The 19,286-nt window shown below is 34.9% G+C and overlaps 1 protein-coding gene across 1 annotated transcript; it reads left to right on the top strand.

The window, feature by feature from the left end:
- Nucleotides 1-14,347: 14,347 nt before the first annotated feature.
- Nucleotides 14,348-15,190, top strand: LOC141702783 (uncharacterized). Its single transcript, XM_074506394.1, has one exon. It carries the CDS (start codon nucleotides 14,348-14,350, stop codon nucleotides 15,188-15,190), a length of 843 nt encoding a protein of 280 aa, XP_074362495.1.
- Nucleotides 15,191-19,286: the final 4,096 nt, after the last annotated feature.

The raw sequence follows: 19,286 nt of genomic DNA, 5'->3' as shown, positions 1-19,286 counted from the left end.
TGCATGTACATGATTTTTAATTGTATCAATATATGATGGCAAGTGACTCTTATAAGGTGCAAAGTGACTCTAATATGGTGAGAAGTCACTTACATGATTGATTAGAGCCAAAATATGGCCCAAAATTGACTTGTAGGAAAGGGGTACCAAGAGGTGTTTAAAGAATGGCTTTGCATGTACACGATGTTACCATGTTAATTGTATCAATATATGGGCAAGTGACTTTTATAGGGTGGAAAGTGACTCTAATATGGTGAAAAGTGACTTACACGGTTGATTAGAGCCAAAATGTGGAAAAAATAACTTGTATGAAAGTGGCATTAATAGATGGTAAAAAGATGTCAAACTGGATGTATATGATGTTAACATGTTAATTGTTGTATATATGGTGTAAAGTGACTCTTATAGGGTGTAAAGTGACTCTTATAGGGTGCAAAGTGACTCTAATATGGTGAAAAATGACTTACATGGTTGATTAGAACCGAAATGTGGAACAAAATTGACCTGTATGAAAGTGGAACTAAGATGTGGTAAAAGGATGTCAAATTGGATGTATATGATGTTAACATGTTAATTATACAAATAGATTGTGGAAAGTGACTCATATAGGGTGCAAAATAACTCTAATATGGTAAAAAGTGACTTGGTTAATTAGAACCAAAATGTGGACCAAAATTGACTTGTATGAATGTGGCACTAAGAGGTTGTAAAGGGAATTCTAATTGCATGTACATGACGTTAACATGTTAATTGTACCGATATATGATGTCAAGTGACTCTTATAAGGTGTAAAGTGACTCTAATATGGTGAGAAGTCACTTACATGATTGATTAGAGCCAAAATGTGGCCCAAAATTGACTTGTAAAAAAGGGGTACCAAGAGGTAGTTAAAGGATGTATAATTGCATGTACATGATGTTAACATGTTAGTTTATCAATATATGGGGCAAGTGTCTCTTATAGGGTGCAAAGTGAATCTAATATGGTGAAAAGTGACGTACATGGTTGATTAGAGCCAAAATATGGAACAAAATTAACTTGTATGAAAGTGCCATTAATAGGAGGTAAAAGGATGCCAAATTGGATGTATATGATGTTAACATGTTAATTGTTGTATATATGGTGGAAAGTGACTTACATGGTTGATTAGAACCAAAATGTGGAACAAAATTGACTTGTATGAAAGTGGAATTAAGAGGTGGTAAAAAGATGTCAAATCGGATGTATATGATGTTAACATGTTAATTGTACAAATATATTGTGGAAAGTGACTCATATAGGGTGCAAAATGACTCTATTATGGTGAAAAGTGACTTACATGGTTAATTAGAACCAAAATGTGGACCAAAATTTACTTCTATGAATGTGGCACTAAGAGGTGGTAAAAGAATTTCTAATTGCATGTACAAGATGTTAACATGTTAGTTCTAGCAATATATGATGGAAACTGACTCTTATAAGGTGCAAAGTGACTCAAATATTATGAGAAGTCACCTACTTAACTGATTAGAGCCAAAATGTAGCTCAAAATTGACTTGTAGAAAGGGGTACCCAGAGGTTGTTGAAGGATGTCTAATTGCATGTACATGATGTTAACATGTTAATTGTATCAATATATGGTGGCAAGTGACTCTTATAGGGTGCAAAGTGACTCTAATATGGTGAAAAGTGACTTACATGGTTGATTAGAGCCAAAATGTGGAACAAAATTAATTTGTATGAAAGTGGCATTAATAGGTGGTACAAGGATGTCAAATTAGACGTATATGATGTTAACATGTCAATTGTTGTATATATGGAGGAAAGTGACTCTTATAGGGTGCAAAGTGACTCCCCCTTGAAATGGGTGCATGTACATCACACCTCCTACGGTGGTTGCCAAAGTGAGGCCTTTTGGCGAAGCCAAGTCAATTTCGGGCCACCAAATCATGCAATAATATGGTGAAAAGTGATTTACATGGTTAATTAGAACCAAAATGTGGACCGAAATTGACTTGTATGAATGTGGCACTAAGAGGTGGTAAAAGGATTTCTAATTGCATGTACATGATGTTAACATGTTAATTGTACCAATATATGATGGCAAGTGACTCTTATAAGGTGCAAAGTGACTCTAATATGGTGAGAAGTCACTTACATGATTGATTAGAGCCAAAATATGGCCCAAAATTGACTTGTAGGAAAGGGGTACCAAGAGGTGTTTAAAGGATTGCATGTACACGATGTTAACATATTAATTGTATCAATATATGGGCAAGTGACTTTTATAGGGTGGAAAGTGACTCTAATATGGTGAAAAGTGACTTACAAGGTTGATTAGAGCCAAAATGTGGAAAAAATATAACTTGTATGAAAGTGGCATTAATAGGTGGTAAAAAGATGTCAAATTGGATGTATATGATGCTAACATGTTATTTGTTGTATATATGGTGTAAAGTGACTCTTATAGGGTGCAAATTGACTCTTATAGGTGCAAGGTGACTCTAATACGGTGAAAAGTGACTTACATGGTTGATTAGAACCAAAATGTGGAACAAAATTGACCTGTATGAAAGTGGAACTAAGATGTGGTAAAAGGATGTCAAATTGGATGTATATGATGTTAACATGTTAATTATACAAATATATTGTGGAAAGTGACTCATATAGGGTGCAAAATAACTCTATTATGGTAAAAAGTGACTTACATGTTTAATTAGAACCAAAATGTGGACCAAAATTGACTTGAATGAATGTGGCACTAAGAGGTTGTAAAAGGAATTCTAATTGCATGTACATGACGTTAACATGTTAATTGTACCGATATATGATATCAAGTGACTCTTATAAGGAGCAAAGTGACTCTAATATGGTGAGAAGTCACTTACATGATTGATTAGAGCCAAAATGTAGCCCAAAATTGACTTGTAAGAAAGGGGTACCAAGAGGTGGTTAAAGGATGTCTAATTGCATGTACATGATGTTAACATGTTAATTGTATCAATATATGGGGCAAGTGTCTCTTATACGGTGCAAAGTGAATCTAATATGGTGAAAAGTGACTTACATGGTTGATTAGAGCCAAAATATGGAACAAAATTAACTTGTACGAAAGTGACATTAATAGGAGGTAAAAGGATGTCAAATTGGACGTATATGATGTTAACATGTTAATTGTTGTATATATGGTGGAAAGTGACTCTTATAAGGTGCAAATTGACTCTAATATGGTGAAAAGTGACTTACATGGTTGATTAGAACCAAAATGTGGAACAAAATTGACTTGTATGCAAGTGGAATTAAGAGGTGGTAAAAAGATGTCAAATCGGATGTATATGATGTTAACATGTTAATTGTACAAATATATGGTGGAAAGTGACTCATATAGGGTGCAAAATGCCTCTAATATGGTGAAAAGTGACTTACATGGTTAATTAGAACCAAAATGTGGACCAAAATTTACTTCTATGAATGTGGCACTAAGAGGTGGTAAAAGAATTTCGAATTGCATGTACAAGATGAACATGTTAATTGTACCAATATATGATGGCAAGTGACTCTTATAAGGTACAAAGTGACTGTAATATGGTGAGAAGTCACTTGATTGATTAGAGCCAAAATGTGGCCCAAAATTGACTTGTAGGAAAGGGGTACCAAGAGGTTGTTAAAGGATGTCTAATTGCATGTACATGATGTTAACATGTTAATTGTATCAATATATGGTGGCAAGCTACTCTTATAGGGTGATATGGTGAAAAGTGACTTACATGGTTGATTAGAGCCAAAATGTGGAACAAAATTAACTTGTATGAAAGTGACATTAATAGGTGGTAAAAGGATGTCAAATTGGATGTATATGATGTTCACATGTTAATTGTTGTATATATGGTGGAAAGTGACTCTAATATGGTGAAAAGTGACTTACATGGTTGATTAGAGCCAAAATGTGGAACAAAATTAACCTGTATTAAAGTGGAACTAAGAGGTGGTAAAAGGATGTCAAATTGGATGTATACGATGTTAACATGTTAATTTTGCAAATAGATTGTGGAAAGTGACTCATATAGGGTGCAAAATGACTCTAATATGGTAAAAGTGACTTACATGGTTAATTAGAACCAAAATGTGGACCAAAATTGACTTGTATGAATGTGGCACTAAGAGGTTGTAAAAGGATTTCTAATTGCATGTACATGACGTTAACATGTTAATTGTACCCATATATGATATCAAGTGACTCTTATAAGGAGCAAAGTGACTCTAATATGGTGAGAAGTCACTTACATGATTTATTAGAGCCAAAATGTAGCCCAAAATTGACTTGTAAGAAAGGGGTACCAAGAGGTGGTTAAAGGATGTCTAATTGCATGTACATGATGTTAACATGTTAATTGTATCAATATATGGGGCAAGTGTCTCTTATAGGGTGCAAAGTGAATCTAATATGGTGAAAAGTGACTTACATGGTTGATTAGAGCCAAAATATGGAACAAAATTAACTTGTATGAAAGTGACATTAATAGGAGATAAAAGGATGTCAAATTGGATGTATATGATGTTAACATGTTAATTGTTGTATATATGGTGGAAAGTGACTCTCATAAGGTGCAAATTGACTCTAATATGGTGAAAAGTGACTTACATGGTTGATTAGAACCAAAATGTGGAACAAAATTGACTTGTATGAAAGTGGAATTAAGAGGTGGTAAAAAGATGTCAAATCGGATGTATATGCTGTTAACATGTTAATTGTACAAATATATGGTGGAAAGTGACTCATATAGGGTGCAAAATGACTCTAATATGGTGAAAAGTGACTTACATGGTTAATTAGAACCAAAATGTGGACCAAAATTTACTTCTATGAATGTGGCACTAAGAGGTGGTAAAAGAATTTCGAATTGCATGTACATGATGAACATGTTAATTGTACCAATATATGATGGCAAGTGACTTTTATAAGGTACAAAGTGACTCTAATATGGTGAGAAATCACTTGATTGATTAGAGCCAAAATGTGGCCCAAAATTGACTTATAGGAAAGGGGTACCAATAGGTTGTTAAAGGATGTCTAATTGCATGTACATGATGTTAACATGTTAATTGTATCAATATATGGTGGCAAGCTACTCTTATAGGGTGCAAAGTGACTCTAATATGGTGAAAAGTGACTTACATGGTTGATTAGAGCCAAAATGTGGAACAAAATTAACTTGTATGAAAGTGACATTAATATGTGGTAAAAGGATGTCAAATTGGATGTATATGATGTTCACATGTTAATTGTTGTATATATGGTGGAAAGTGACTCTAATATGGTGAAAAGTGACTTACATGGTTGATTAGAGCCAAAATGTGGAACAAAATTAACCTGTATTAAAGTGGAACTAAGAGGTGGTAAAAGGATGTCAAATTGGATGTATACGATTTTAACATGTTAATTTTGCAAATAGATTGTGGAAAGTGACTCATATAGGGTGCAAAATGACTCTAATATGGTAAAAGTGACTTACATGGTTAATTAGAACCAAAATGTGGACCAAAATTGACTTGTATGAATGTGGCACTAAGAGGTTGTAAAAGGATTTCTAATTGCATGTACATTACGTTAACATGTTAATTGTACCGATATATGATATCAAGTGACTCTTATAAGGAGCAAAGTGACTCTAATATGGTGAGAAGTCACTTACATGATTGATTAGAGCCAAAATGTAGCCCAAAATTGACTTGTAAGAAAGGGGTACCAAGAGGTGGTTAAAGGATGTCTAATTGCATGTACATGATGTTAACATGTTAATTGTATCAATATATGGGGCAAGTGTCTCTTATAGGGTGCAAAGTGAATCTAATATGGTGAAAAGTGACTTACATGGTTGATTAGAGCCAAAATATGGAACAAAATTAACTTGTATGAAAGTGACATTAATAGGAGATAAAAGGATGTCAAATTGGATGAATATGATGTTAACATGTTAATTGTTGTATATATGGTGGAAAGTGACTCTTATAAGGTGCAAATTGACTCTAATATGGTGAAAAGTGACTTACATGGTTGATTAGAACCAAAATGTGGAACAAAATTGACTTGTATGAAAGTGGAATTAAGAGGTGGTAAAAAGATGTCAAATCGGATGTATATGATGTTAACATGTTAATTGTACAAATATATGGTGGAAAGTGACTCATATAGGGTGCAAAATGACTCTAATATGGTGAAAAGTGACTTACATGGTTAATTAGAACCAAAATGTGGACCAAAATTTACTTCTATGAATGTGGCACTAAGAGGTGGTAAAAGAATTTCGAATTGCATGTACATGATGAACATGTTAATTGTACCAATATATGATGGCAAGTGACTTTTATAAGGTACAAAGTGACTCTAATATGGTGAGAAGTCACTTGATTGATTAGAGCCAAAATGTGTCCCAAAATTGACTTATAGGAAAGGGGTACCAATAGGTTGTTAAAGGATGTCTAATTGCATGTACATGATGTTAACATGTTAATTGTATCAATATATGGTGGCAAGCTACTCTTATAGGGTGCAAAGTGACTCTAATATGGTGAAAAGTGACTTACATGGTTGATTAGAGCCAAAATGTGGAACAAAATTAACTTGTTTGAAAGTGACATTAATAGGTGGTAAAAGGATGTCAAATTGGATGTATATGATGTTCACATGTTAATTGTTGTATATATGGTGGAAAGTGACTCTAATATGGTGAAAAGTGACTTACATGGTTGATTAGAGCCAAAATGTGGAACAAAATTAACCTGTATTAAAGTGGAACTAAGAGGTGGTAAAAGGATGTCAAATTGGATGTATACGATTTTAACATGTTAATTTTGCAAATAGATTGTGGAAAGTGACTCATATAGGGTGCAAAATGACTCTAATATGGTAAAAGTGACTTACATGGTTAATTAGAACCAAAATGTGGACCAAAATTGACTTGTATGAATGTGGCACTAAGAGGTTGTAAAAGGATTTCTAATTGCATGTACATTACGTTAACATGTTAATTGTACCGATATATGATATCAAGTGACTCTTATAAGGAGCAAAGTGACTCTAATATGGTGAGAAGTCACTTACATGATTGATTAGAGCCAAAATGTAGCCCAAAATTGACTTGTAAGAAAGGGGTACCAAGAGGTGGTTAAAGGATGTCTAATTGCATGTACATGATGTTAACATGTTAATTGTATCAATATATGGGGCAAGTGTCTCTTATAGGGTGCAAAGTGAATCTAATATGGTGAAAAGTGACTTACATGGTTGATTAGAGCCAAAATATGGAACAAAATTAACTTGTATGAAAGTGACATTAATAGGAGATAAAAGGATGTCAAATTGGATGAATATGATGTTAACATGTTAATTGTTGTATATATGGTGGAAAGTGACTCTTATAAGGTGCAAATTGACTCTAATATGGTGAAAAGTGACTTACATGGTTGATTAGAACCAAAATGTGGAACAAAATTGACTTGTATGAAAGTGGAATTAAGAGGTGGTAAAAAGATGTCAAATCGGATGTATATGATGTTAACATGTTAATTGTACAAATATATGGTGGAAAGTGACTCATATAGGGTGCAAAATGACTCTAATATGGTAAAAAGTGACTTACATGGTTAATTAGAACCAAAATGTGGACCAAAATTTACTTCTATGAATGTGGCACTAAGAGGTGGTATAAGAATTTCGAATTGCATGTACATGATGAACATGTTAATTGTACCAATATATGATGGCAAGTGACTCTTATAAGGTACAAAGTGACTCTAATATGGTGAGAAGTCACTTGATTGATTAGAGCCAAAATGTGTCCCAAAATTGACTTATAGGAAAGGGGTACCTAAGAGGTTGTTAAAGGATGTCTAATTGCATGTACATGATGTTAACATGTTAATTGTATCAATATATGGTGGCAAGCTACTCTTATAGGGTGCAAAGTGACTCTAATATGGTGAAAAGTGACTTACATGGTTGATTAGAGCCAAAATGTGGAACAAAATTAACTTGTTTGAAAGTGACATTAATAGGTGGTAAAAGGATGTCAAATTGGATGTATATGATGTTCACATGTTAATTGTTGTATATATGGTGGAAAGTGACTCTAATATGGTGAAAAGTGACTTACATGGTTGATTAGAGCCAAAATGTGGAACAAAATTAACCTGTATTAAAGTGGAACTAAGAGGTGGTAAAAGGATGTCAAATTGGATGTATACGATGTTAACATGTTAATTTTGCAAATAGATCGTGGAAAGTGACTCATATAGGGTGCAAAATGACTCTAATATGGTAAAAGTGACTTACATGGTTAATTAGAACCAAAATGTGGACCAAAATTGACTTGTATGAATGTGGCACTAAGAGGTTGTAAAAGGATTTTTAATTGCATGTACATGACGTTAACATGTTAATTGTACCGATATATGATATCAAGTGACTCTTATAAGGAGCAAAGTGACTCTAATATGGTGAGAAGTCACTTACATGATTGATTAGAGCCAAAATGTAGCCCAAAATTGACTTGTAAGAAAGGGGTACCAAGAGGTGGTTAAAGGATGTCTAATTGCATGTACATGATGTTAACATGTTAATTGTATCTATATATGGGGCAAGTGTCTCTTATAGGGTGCAAAGTGAATCTAATATGGTGAAAAGTGACTTATATGGTTGATTAGAGCCAAAATATGGAACAAAATTAACTTGTATGAAAGTGACATTAATAGGAGATAAAAGGATGTCAAATTGGATGTATATGATGTTAACATGTTAACTGTTGTATATATGGTGGAAAGTGACTCTTATAAGGTGCAAATTGACTCTAATATGGTGAAAAGTGACTTACATGGTTGATTAGAACCAAAATGTGGAAACAAATTGACTTGTACGAAAGTGGAATGAAGAGGTGGTAAAAAGATGTCAAATCGGATGTATATGATGTTAACATGTTAATTGTACAAATATATGGTGGAAAATGACTCATATAGGGTGCAAAATGACTCTAATATGGTGAAAAGTGACTTACATGGTTAATTAGAACCAAAATGTGGACCAAAATTTACTTCTATGAATGTGGCACTAAGAGGTGGTAAAAGAATTTCGAATTGCATGTACATGATGAACATGTTAATTGTACCAATATATGATGGCAAGTGACTCTTATAAGGTACAAAGTGACTCTAATATGGTGAGAAGTCACTTGATTGATTAGAGCCAAAATGTGGCCCAAAATTGACTTGTAGGAAAGGGGTACCAAGAGGTTGTTAAAGGATGTCTAATTGCATGTACATGATGTTAACATGTTAATTGTATCAATATATGGTGGCAAGCTACTCTTATAGGGTGCAAAGTGACTCTAATATGGTGAAAAGTGACTTGCATGGTTGATTAGAGCCAAAATGTGGAACAAAATTAACTTGTATGAAAGTGACATTAATAGGTGGTAAAAGGATGTCAAATTGGATGTATATGATGTTCACATGTTAATTGTTGTATATATGGTGGAAAGTGACTCTAATATGGTGAAAAGTGACTTACATGGTTGATTAGAGCCAAAATGTGGAACAAAATTAACCTGTATTAAAGTGGAACTAAGAGGTGGTAAAAGGATGTCAAATTGGATGTATACGATGTTAACATGTTAATTTTGCCAATAGATTGTGGAAAGTGACTCATATATGGTGCAAAATGACTCTAATATGGTAAAAGTGACTTACATGGTTAATTAGAACCAAAATGTGGACCAAAATTGACTTGTATGAATGTGGCACTAAGAGGTTGTAAAAGGATTTTTAATTGCATGTACATGACGTTAACATGTTAATTGTACCGATATATGATATCAAGTGACTCTTATAAGGAGCAAAGTGACTCTAATATGGTGAGAAGTCACTTACATGATTGATTAGAGCCAAAATGTAGCCCAAAATTGACTTGTAAGAAAGGGGTACCAAGAGGTGGTTAAAGGATGTCTAATTGCATGTACATGATGTTAACATGTTAATTGTATCAATATATGGGGCAAGTGTCTCTTATAGGGTGCAAAGTGAATCTAATATGGTGAAAAGTGACTTACATGGTTGATTAGAGCCAAAATATGGAACAAAATTAACTTGTATGAAAGTGACATTAATAGGAGATAAAAGGATGTCAAATTGGATGTATATGATGTTAACATGTTAATTGTTGTATATATGGTGGAAAGTGACTCTTATAAGGTGCAAATTGACTCTAATATGGTGAAAAGTGGCTTACATGGTTGATTAGAACCAAAATGTGGAACAAAATCGACTTGTATGAAAGTGGAATTAAGAGGTGGTAAAAAGATGTCAAATCGGATGTATATGATGTTAACATGTTAATTGTACAAATATATGGTGGAAAGTGACTCATATAGGGTGCAAAATGACTCTAATATGGTGAAAAGTGACTTACATGGTTAATTAGAACCAAAATGTGGACCAAAATTTACTTCTATGAATGTGGCACTAAGAGGTGGTAAAAGAATTTCGAATTGCATGTACATGATGAATATGTTAATTGTACCAATATATGATGGCAAGTGACTCTTATAAGGTACAAAGTGACTCTAATATGGTGAGAAGTCACTTGATTGATTAGAGCCAAAATGTGGCCCAAAATTGACTTGTCGGAAAGGGGTACCAAGAGGTTGTTAAAGGATGTCTAATTGCATGTACATGATGTTAACATGTTAATTGTATCAATATATGGTGGCAAGCTACTCTTATAGGGTGCAAAGTGACTCTAATATGGTGAAAAGTGACTTACATGGTTGATTAGAACCAAAATGTGGAACAAAATTAACTTGTATGAAAGTGACATTAATAGGTGGTAAAAGGATGTCAAATTGGATGTATATGATGTTCACATGTTAATTGTTGTATATATGGTGGAAAGTGACTCTAATATGGTGAAAAGTGACTTACATGGTTGATTAGAGCCAAAATGTGGAACAAAATTAACCTGTATTAAAGTGGAACTAAGAGGTGGTAAAAGGATGTCAAATTGGATGTATACGATGTTAACATGTTAATTTTGCAAATAGATTGTGGAAAGTGACTCATATAGGGTGCAAAATGACTCTAATATGGTAAAAGTGACTTACATGGTTAATTAGAACCAAAATGTGGACCAAAATTGACTTGTATGAATGTGGCACTAAGAGGTAGTAAAAAGATTTCTAATTGCATGTACATGACGTTAACATGTTAATTGTTCCGATATATGATGTCAAATGACTCTTATAAGGTGCAAAGTGACTCTAATATGGTGAGAAGTCACTTACATGATTGATTAGAGCCAAAATGTGGCCCAAAATTGACTTGTAAAAAAGGGGTACCAAGATGTGGTTAAAGGATGTATAATTGCATGTACATGATGTTAACATATTAATTGTATCAATATATGGGGCAAGTGTCTCTTATAGGGTGCAAAGTGAATCTAATATGGTGAAAAGTGACTTACATGGTTGATTAGAGCCAAAATATGGAACAAAATTAACTTGTATGAAAGTGACATTAATAGGAGGTAAAAGCAGGGCAGGGGGAAGGGCTCCCCATCCTAAAAATTTTCTTTTGGATGGATTTTTGTTCCTACAATATCAGAGGGCTTAATAATAAGATTTCTTTTGCTAGAGATTTCATCTCTAATTTTAATTTTGGCCTTATTGCCCTCTTGGAAACTCATGTCAAACAGGAATTGGCCAATTCTATTTCTTTTTCTATTGCTCCTAGATTTAGATGGTTTTTCAATTATGATAGCCACTATAATGGTAGAATATGGCTAGGGTGGGATCCAAATTTGTGGGATTTTCGTATTTTGGCTTCTAATGCTCAACATGTTTCGTGTTCTGTAACAAAAATTGGATCCAATAAGAGTTTCTTTGCTTCTTTTATTTATGCTTTTAATACTGCGGTTGATAGGCGTCAACTTTGGAGTGGACTGTTAGATTTTCATTCTAGTAACCTCGGCAACTCTGAGGCTCCTTGGGTTTTACTTGGAGATTTTAATGTCTGCCTGCATGGCTCTGAAATTGAAGGAGGTAGTTGGTCTTTTAATGCTGGAATGGGGGAGTTTAAGAATTTTCTTAATGATGCAGGGCTGTTGGACCTTAACTTCACTGGCAAATTGCATACTTGGTGGGATGGTAACATTTCTGCTCCTCTCTTTAAAAAATTGGACCGTATTCTTATCAATGAGCACTGGTTACATCTTTTCCCCGCCTCTAGAGCTCTTTTTCTAGAACGTGGGCTATCTGATCACTGCCCAGGTGTGGTTTTCTTAGGTGAAGCTCTCGAAAGAATTCATAAACCTTTTCAAGTATTCCAGCATGTTATCAATTCTCCAGAATTTTCAGCCATTGTGTCTGATGCATGGAATTTTGCTGTGGATGGAGATCCCTGGTATGTGGTCTCTACTAAGCTTAAGCGGGTAAAGATTGCTCTAAAGGGTCTTAATAGGGCAAAGGGAAATCTTCACACTCTGGTGGACGAAGCTCGGACAAACCTCAAAAATTTCCAGAATGCCTTGCCGGATTGTCCGTCCTCTGACCAACTTCTGGAGGAGGCTGGGTATTGTGCTGCTTTATCCTTGGCTCTTCATAATGAGGAGGTTTTCCTAAGGCAGAAATCTAGGGTAAATTGGTTAAAAGCTGGGGATAACAATAATTGGTTTTTCTTTAACTCTTGTAAAAGCAGATGGAATGTAAATAAGCTGCTTGCGCTAGAGGATGAACATGGAGAGGTCTTTACTTCTCACAAGGACATTTCTATGCTTGCAGTAAATTATTTTTCAAATCTGCTTGGTAAGTCTAGCAATGTTACCCCTTTCGACAGCTCTGTTCCTTTGGTCCAACTCTCAGAGTTAGATAGGAGTAACCTCATCACTCCGTTTCCTCCGGAAGAAATTCTGCTCACTTTCAAGCGGATGGCAAAAAATAAAAGCCCGGGTCCTGATGGCTTTACTGCGGAGTTCTTTGTGGCGGCTTGGAATATTGTTGCTTCTGATATTTCCATGGCAATTCTCTATTTTTTTCAGACTATGCTTCTCCCTAGGAGCATAAATGCTACAGCCATTGCGCTTATTCCGAAATATGAGGGTGCTTCTAATATTACTCACTTTCGACCCATCTCGTGCTGCAACACAATTTACAAGTGCATTTCTAAGATGTTGGCTTCTCGACTCAAAGGAATTATGCCAAGCATTATCTCTCTAAACCAATCTGCTTTTATTCCTGGGCGCCGCATGGGTGATAATATAATGTTAGCTTTGTGCACTGATTATCACAAGCAATCAGGCACTCCTAGATATGCTATAAAGCAGGACATCCGGAAAGCTTTTGACTCCTTAAGCTGGGATTTTCTTTTTTCTGCTTTGCACGCTATGGGCTTCCCGGAGATTTTTATAGGCTGGATTCGTGGCTGTATTTGCAGTGCTATGGTCTCGATTAAGATTAATGGATCTCTTGAAGGTTTTTTTAAGAGCAAGAGTGGCCTTCGGCAAGGAGATCCCCTATCTCCCTACCTTTTTGTTATCGCCATGGAGGTCTTGTCTAGTATTCTGAAGCATGATTTAAGTTCCAATCCAGATTTCTCTTTTCATTGGCGCACTAAGGAGCTTGGCTTATCTCACCTTCTATTTGTGGATGACCTTTTTCTCTTCTGTAAAGGGGACACAGCCTCGATCTCTGCTATAAATCTCTCTGTATCAAGATTCTCCAGAATGTCTAATCTGGTGCCTAACCCAAGTAAAAGTTTCTGTTTCTTTTGCAATGTCCAAGATGAAATTATTAACTTAGCTCTTTCGAGCACTGGGTTTCAGCTTGGAAATTTTCCTCTTACCTATCTTGGCTTGCCTCTCATTACTGGCCGCCTTAAAGCTCAAGATTGTACCCAGATTATTCAGAAACTTTGTTTCCGAATTGAATCCTGGACCACCCGTTTTATGTCCTTCGCTGGTAGACTGCTCCTGATCAAGTCCGTCCTTTTTAGCATGCAAAGTTACTAGGCTTCTTATCTCTTTCTCCCCAATGGAGTTTTGAGTAAATTAAGGTCTCTCTTTTCCGGTTTCCTTTGGGGAGGTAAAGTAAATGTGCACTGTCACCATAAGGTATCGTGGGAAATATGTTGTTTGCCAAAAGCGGAGGGGGGTTTGGGCATTAGAGACCTAAAGACTTGGAACAAAGCGGCACTTTTCTTTCAAATTTGGCGATTATCTAAACCCCATGCAGACTCATTATGGATCTTATGGCTTCGGGTGAGTTTTTTCAAAAATAGATCCTTTTGGACGGCAAATGTGCCATCTAGTACGCCTTGGTGCATTAAAATGATAATGAAATACAGAGAAGAGGCCTGTCGATCTCTGTATTTTTCTGTGGGGCATAACTCCAGGTTCTCGCTATGGCATGACCCCTGGTTAAATCATGAATCCCTTTTCTCGAAGCTAGGAGGTGATATCATTTCCCTGTCAGAATCTTTCTACCATGCTCCTATCTGTTCCATCATTGAAAATCGAGTTTGGCACCTCCCATCTTCTAACCATGTCTTAGTCATGGAGCTTCGTAGGCTTATTTTGAGCTTTCCTATAACCTATGTGGACAAAGTCTCCTGGGAAGGTCTTGACAATCCTACAGTTTCCAGTATTTGGAACTCAATTCGGAGTACAGCCGCCCCTCCTCCCTGGCTTCCAGCAGTTTGGCATCGTGTTGGCATTCCAAAATGCTCCTTTACAATGTGGCTTGCCATGCAGAATCGTCTTCTGACAAAAGACATTATGATTCATTTCGGTTTTAATGTTAGCCCCACTTGTGTTCTCTACTACAGTAATGTGGAATCTAATCGGCATATCATGGTGGATTGTCCTTATTCTTATTTAATTCTCAAAGGATGCCCTTTCAATATAAATATTGATTGGGATGCATGGCAAGCGGGAAATTTTATTGATGGTCGAGTTTCTATTTTTACAAAACATCTTGTCTGGCTTTACATTGATGTGGCAGTTTATTCAATTTGGAGAGAGAGAAATCAAAGAATTCATCATAGTGGAAGCTGTAATCTGGATACAACTGTTGGCTTAGTAAAGCGCATGGTTCGAGAAAAGCTTGCAACTACTGTAGTTTTTCATAAGCAAATTAGAAACGATCCCTCCCTGGCTAGATACTTTTATTAACTAAATTCTAGTTTTTTTTAGTTTTGTTGTTTAGCTGTTTCTAGTTTTTTCTCTGTCTCCTCTAGCTGTTGCTTGCTAGTCTTGCTTCTAGAATTTTTCTAGTTTAGCAGATAGCTATTTGGTTCTTGGGGGTATGCCCCTTTGTTTTTTGTACCTTTCTGGTCTTAATAAAATTCTTTAATTATCAAAAAAAAGGAGGTAAAAGGATGTCAAATTGGATGTATATGATGTTAACATGTTAATTGTTGTATATATGGTGGAAAGTGACTCTTATAAGGTGCAAATTGACTCTAATATGGTGAAAAGTGACATGGTTGATTAGAACCAATATGTGGAACAAAATTGACTTGTATGAAAGTGGAATTAAGAGGTGGGAAAAAGATGTCAAATCGGATGTATATGATGTTAACATGTTAATTGTACAAATATATGGTGGAAAGTGACTCATATAGGGTGCAAAATGACTCTAATAAGGTGAAAAGTGACTTACATGGTTAATTAGAACCAAAATGTGGACCAAAATTTACTTCTATGAATGTGGCACTAAGAGGTGGTAAAAGAATTTCGAATGGCATGTACATGATGAACTTGTTAATTGTACCAATATATGATGGCAAGTGAGTCTTATAAGGTACAAAGTGACTCTAATATGGTGAGAAGTCGATTGATTAGAGCCAAAATGTGGCCCAAAATTGACTTGTAGGAAAGGGGTACCAAGAGGTTGTTAAAGGATGTCTAATTGCAAGTAATGTTAACATGTTAATTGTATCAATATATTATGGCAAGTGACTCTTATAAGGTGCAAAGTGACTCTAATATGGTGAGAAGTCACTTACATGATTGATTAGAGCCAAAATATGGCCCAAAATTGACTTGTAGGAAAGGGGTACCAAGAGGTTTTTAAAGGATGTCTTTGCATGTACACGATGTTAACATGTTAATTGTATCAGTATATGGGCAAGTGACTTTTATAGGGTGGAAAGTGACTCTAATATGGTGAAAAGTGACTTACACGGTTGATTATAGCCAAAATGTGGAAAAAATAACTTGTATGAAAGTGGCATTAATAGGTGGTAAAAAGATGTCAAACTGGATGTATATGATGTTAACATGTTAATTGTTGTATATATGGTGTAAAGTGACTCTTATAGGGTGCAAATTGACTCTTATAGGTGCAAAGTGACTCTAATATGGTGAAAAGTGACTTACATGGTTGATTAGAACCAAAATGTGGAACAAAATTGACCTGTATGAAAGTGGAACTAAGATGTGGTAAAAGGATGTCAAATTGGATGTATATGATGTTAACATGTTAATTATACAAATATATTGTGGAAAGTGACTCATATAGGGTGCAAAATAACTCTATTATGGTAAAAAGTGACTTACATGTTTAATGAGAACCAAAATGTGGACCAAAATTGACTTGTATGAATTTGGCACTAAGAGGTCGTAAAAGGAATTTTAATTGCATGTACATGACGTTAACATGTTAATTGTACCGATATATGATATCAAGTGACTCTTATAAGGAGCAAAGTGACTCTAATATGGTGAGAAGTCACTTACATGATTGATTAGAGCCAAAATGTAGCCCAAAATTGACTTGTAAGAAAGGGGTACCAAGAGGTGGTTAAAGGATGTTTAATTGCATGTACATGATGTTAACATGTTAATTGTATCAATATATGGGGTAAGTGTCTTTTATAGGGTGCAAAGTGAATCTAATATGGTGAAAAGTGACTTACATGGTTGATTAGAGCCAAAATATGGAACAAAATTAACTTGTATGAAAGTGACATTAATAGGAGGTAAAAGGATGTCAAATTGGATGTATATGATGTTAACATGTTAATTGTTGTATATATGGTGGAAAGTGACTCTTATAAGGTGCAAATTGACTCTAATATGGTGAAAAGTGACTTACATGGTTGATTAGAACCAAAATGTGGAACAAAATTGACTTGTATGAAAGTGGAATTAAGAGGTGGTAAAAAGATGTCAAATCGGATGTATATGATGTTAACATGTTAATTGTACAAATATATGGTGGAAAGTGACTCATATAGGGTGCAAAATGACTCTAATATGGTGAAAAGTGACTTACATGGTTAATTAGAACCAAAATGTGGACCAAAATTTACTTCTATGAATGTGGCACTAAGAGGTGGTAAAAGAATTTCGAATTGCATGTACATGATGAACATGTTAATTGTACCAATATATGATGGCAAGTGACTCTTATAAGGTACAAAGTGACTCTAATATGGTGAGAAGTCACTTGATTGATTAGAGCCAAAATGTGGCCCAAAATTGACTTGTAGGAAAGGGGTACCAAGAGGTTGTTAAAGGATGTCTAATTGCATGTACATGATGTTAACATGTTAATTGTATCAATATATGGTGGCAAGCTACTCTTATAGGGTGCAAAGTGACTCTAATATGGTGAAAAGTGACTTACATGGTTGATTAGAGCCAAAATGTGGAACAAAATTAACTTGTATGAAAGTGACATTAATAGGTGGTAAAAGGATGTCAAATTGGATGTATATGATGTTCACATGTTAATTGTTGTATATATGGCGGAAAGTGACTGTAATATGGTGAAAAGTGACTTACATTGTTGATTAGAGCCAAAATGTGGAACAAAATTAACCTGTATTAAAGTGGAACTAAGAGGTGGTAAAAGGATGTCAAATTGGATGTATACGATGTTAACATGTTAATTTTGCAAATAGATTGTGGAAAGTGACTCATATAGGGTGCAAAATGACTCTAATATGGTAAAAGTGACTTACATGGTTAATTAGAACAAAAATGTGGACCAAAATTGACTTGTATGAATGTGGCACCAAGAGGTTGTAAAAGGAATTCTAATTGCATGTACATGACGTTAACATGTTAATTGTTCCGATATATGAGGTCAAGTGACTCTTATAAGGTGCAAAGTGACTCTAATATGGTGAGAAGTCACTTACATGATTGATTAGAGCCAAAATGTGGCCCAAAATTGACTTGTAAAAAAGGGGTACCAAGATGTGGTTAAAGGATGTATAATTGCATGTACATGATGTTAACATGTTAATTGTATCAATATATGGGGCAAGTGTCCCTTATAGGGTGCAAAGTGAATCTAATATGGTGAAAAGTGACTTACATGGTTGATTAGAGCCAAAATATGGAACAAAATTAACTTGTATGAAAGTGACATTAATAGGAGGTAAAAGGATGTCAAATTGGATGTATATGATATTAACATGTTAATTGTTGTGTATATGGTGGAAAGTGACTCTTATAAGGTGCAAATTGACTCTAATATGGTGAAACTTACATGGTTGATTAGAACCAAAATGTGGAACAAAATTGACTTGTATGAAAGTGGAATTAAGAGGTGGGAAAAATATGTCAAATCGGATGTATATGATGTTAACATGTTAATTGTACAAATATATGGTGGAAAGTGACTCATATAGGGTGCAAAATGACTCTAATATGGTGAAAAGTGACTTACATGGTTAATTAGAACCAAAATGTGGACCAAAATTTACTTATATGAATGTGGCACTAAGAGGTGGTAAAAGAATTTCGAATTGCATGTACATGATAAACATGTTAATTGTACCGATATATGATGGCAAGTGAGTCTTATAAGGTAAAAAGTGACTCTAATATGGTGAGAAGTCACTTGATTGATTAGAGCCAAAATGTAGCCCAAAATTGACTTGTAGGAAAGGGGTACCAAGAGGTTGTTAAAGGATGTCTAATTGCATGTACATGATGTTAACATGTTAATTGTATCAATATATGATGGCAAGTGACTCTTATAAGGTGCAAAGTGACTCTAATATGGTGAGAAGTCACTTACATGATTGATTAGAGCCAAAATATGGCCCAAAATTGACTTGTAGGAAAGGGGTACCAAGAGGTGTTTAAAGGATGTCTTTGCATGTACACGATGTTAACATGTTAATTGTATCAATATATGGGCAAGTGACTTTTATAGGGTGGAAAGTGACTCTAATATGGTGAAAAGTGACTTACACGGTTGATTAGAGCCAAAATGTGGAAAAAATAACTTGTATGAAAGTGGCATTAA

The sequence above is a fragment of the Apium graveolens genome, unplaced genomic scaffold (genome assembly GCF_009905375.1).
Source record: "Apium graveolens cultivar Ventura unplaced genomic scaffold, ASM990537v1 ctg57, whole genome shotgun sequence".
NCBI classification, from domain to species: Eukaryota; Viridiplantae; Streptophyta; class Magnoliopsida; order Apiales; family Apiaceae; genus Apium; species Apium graveolens.
The sequence above is the reverse complement of the archived record's forward strand: the minus strand, read 5'-3'. Positions and strand labels throughout refer to the sequence as shown.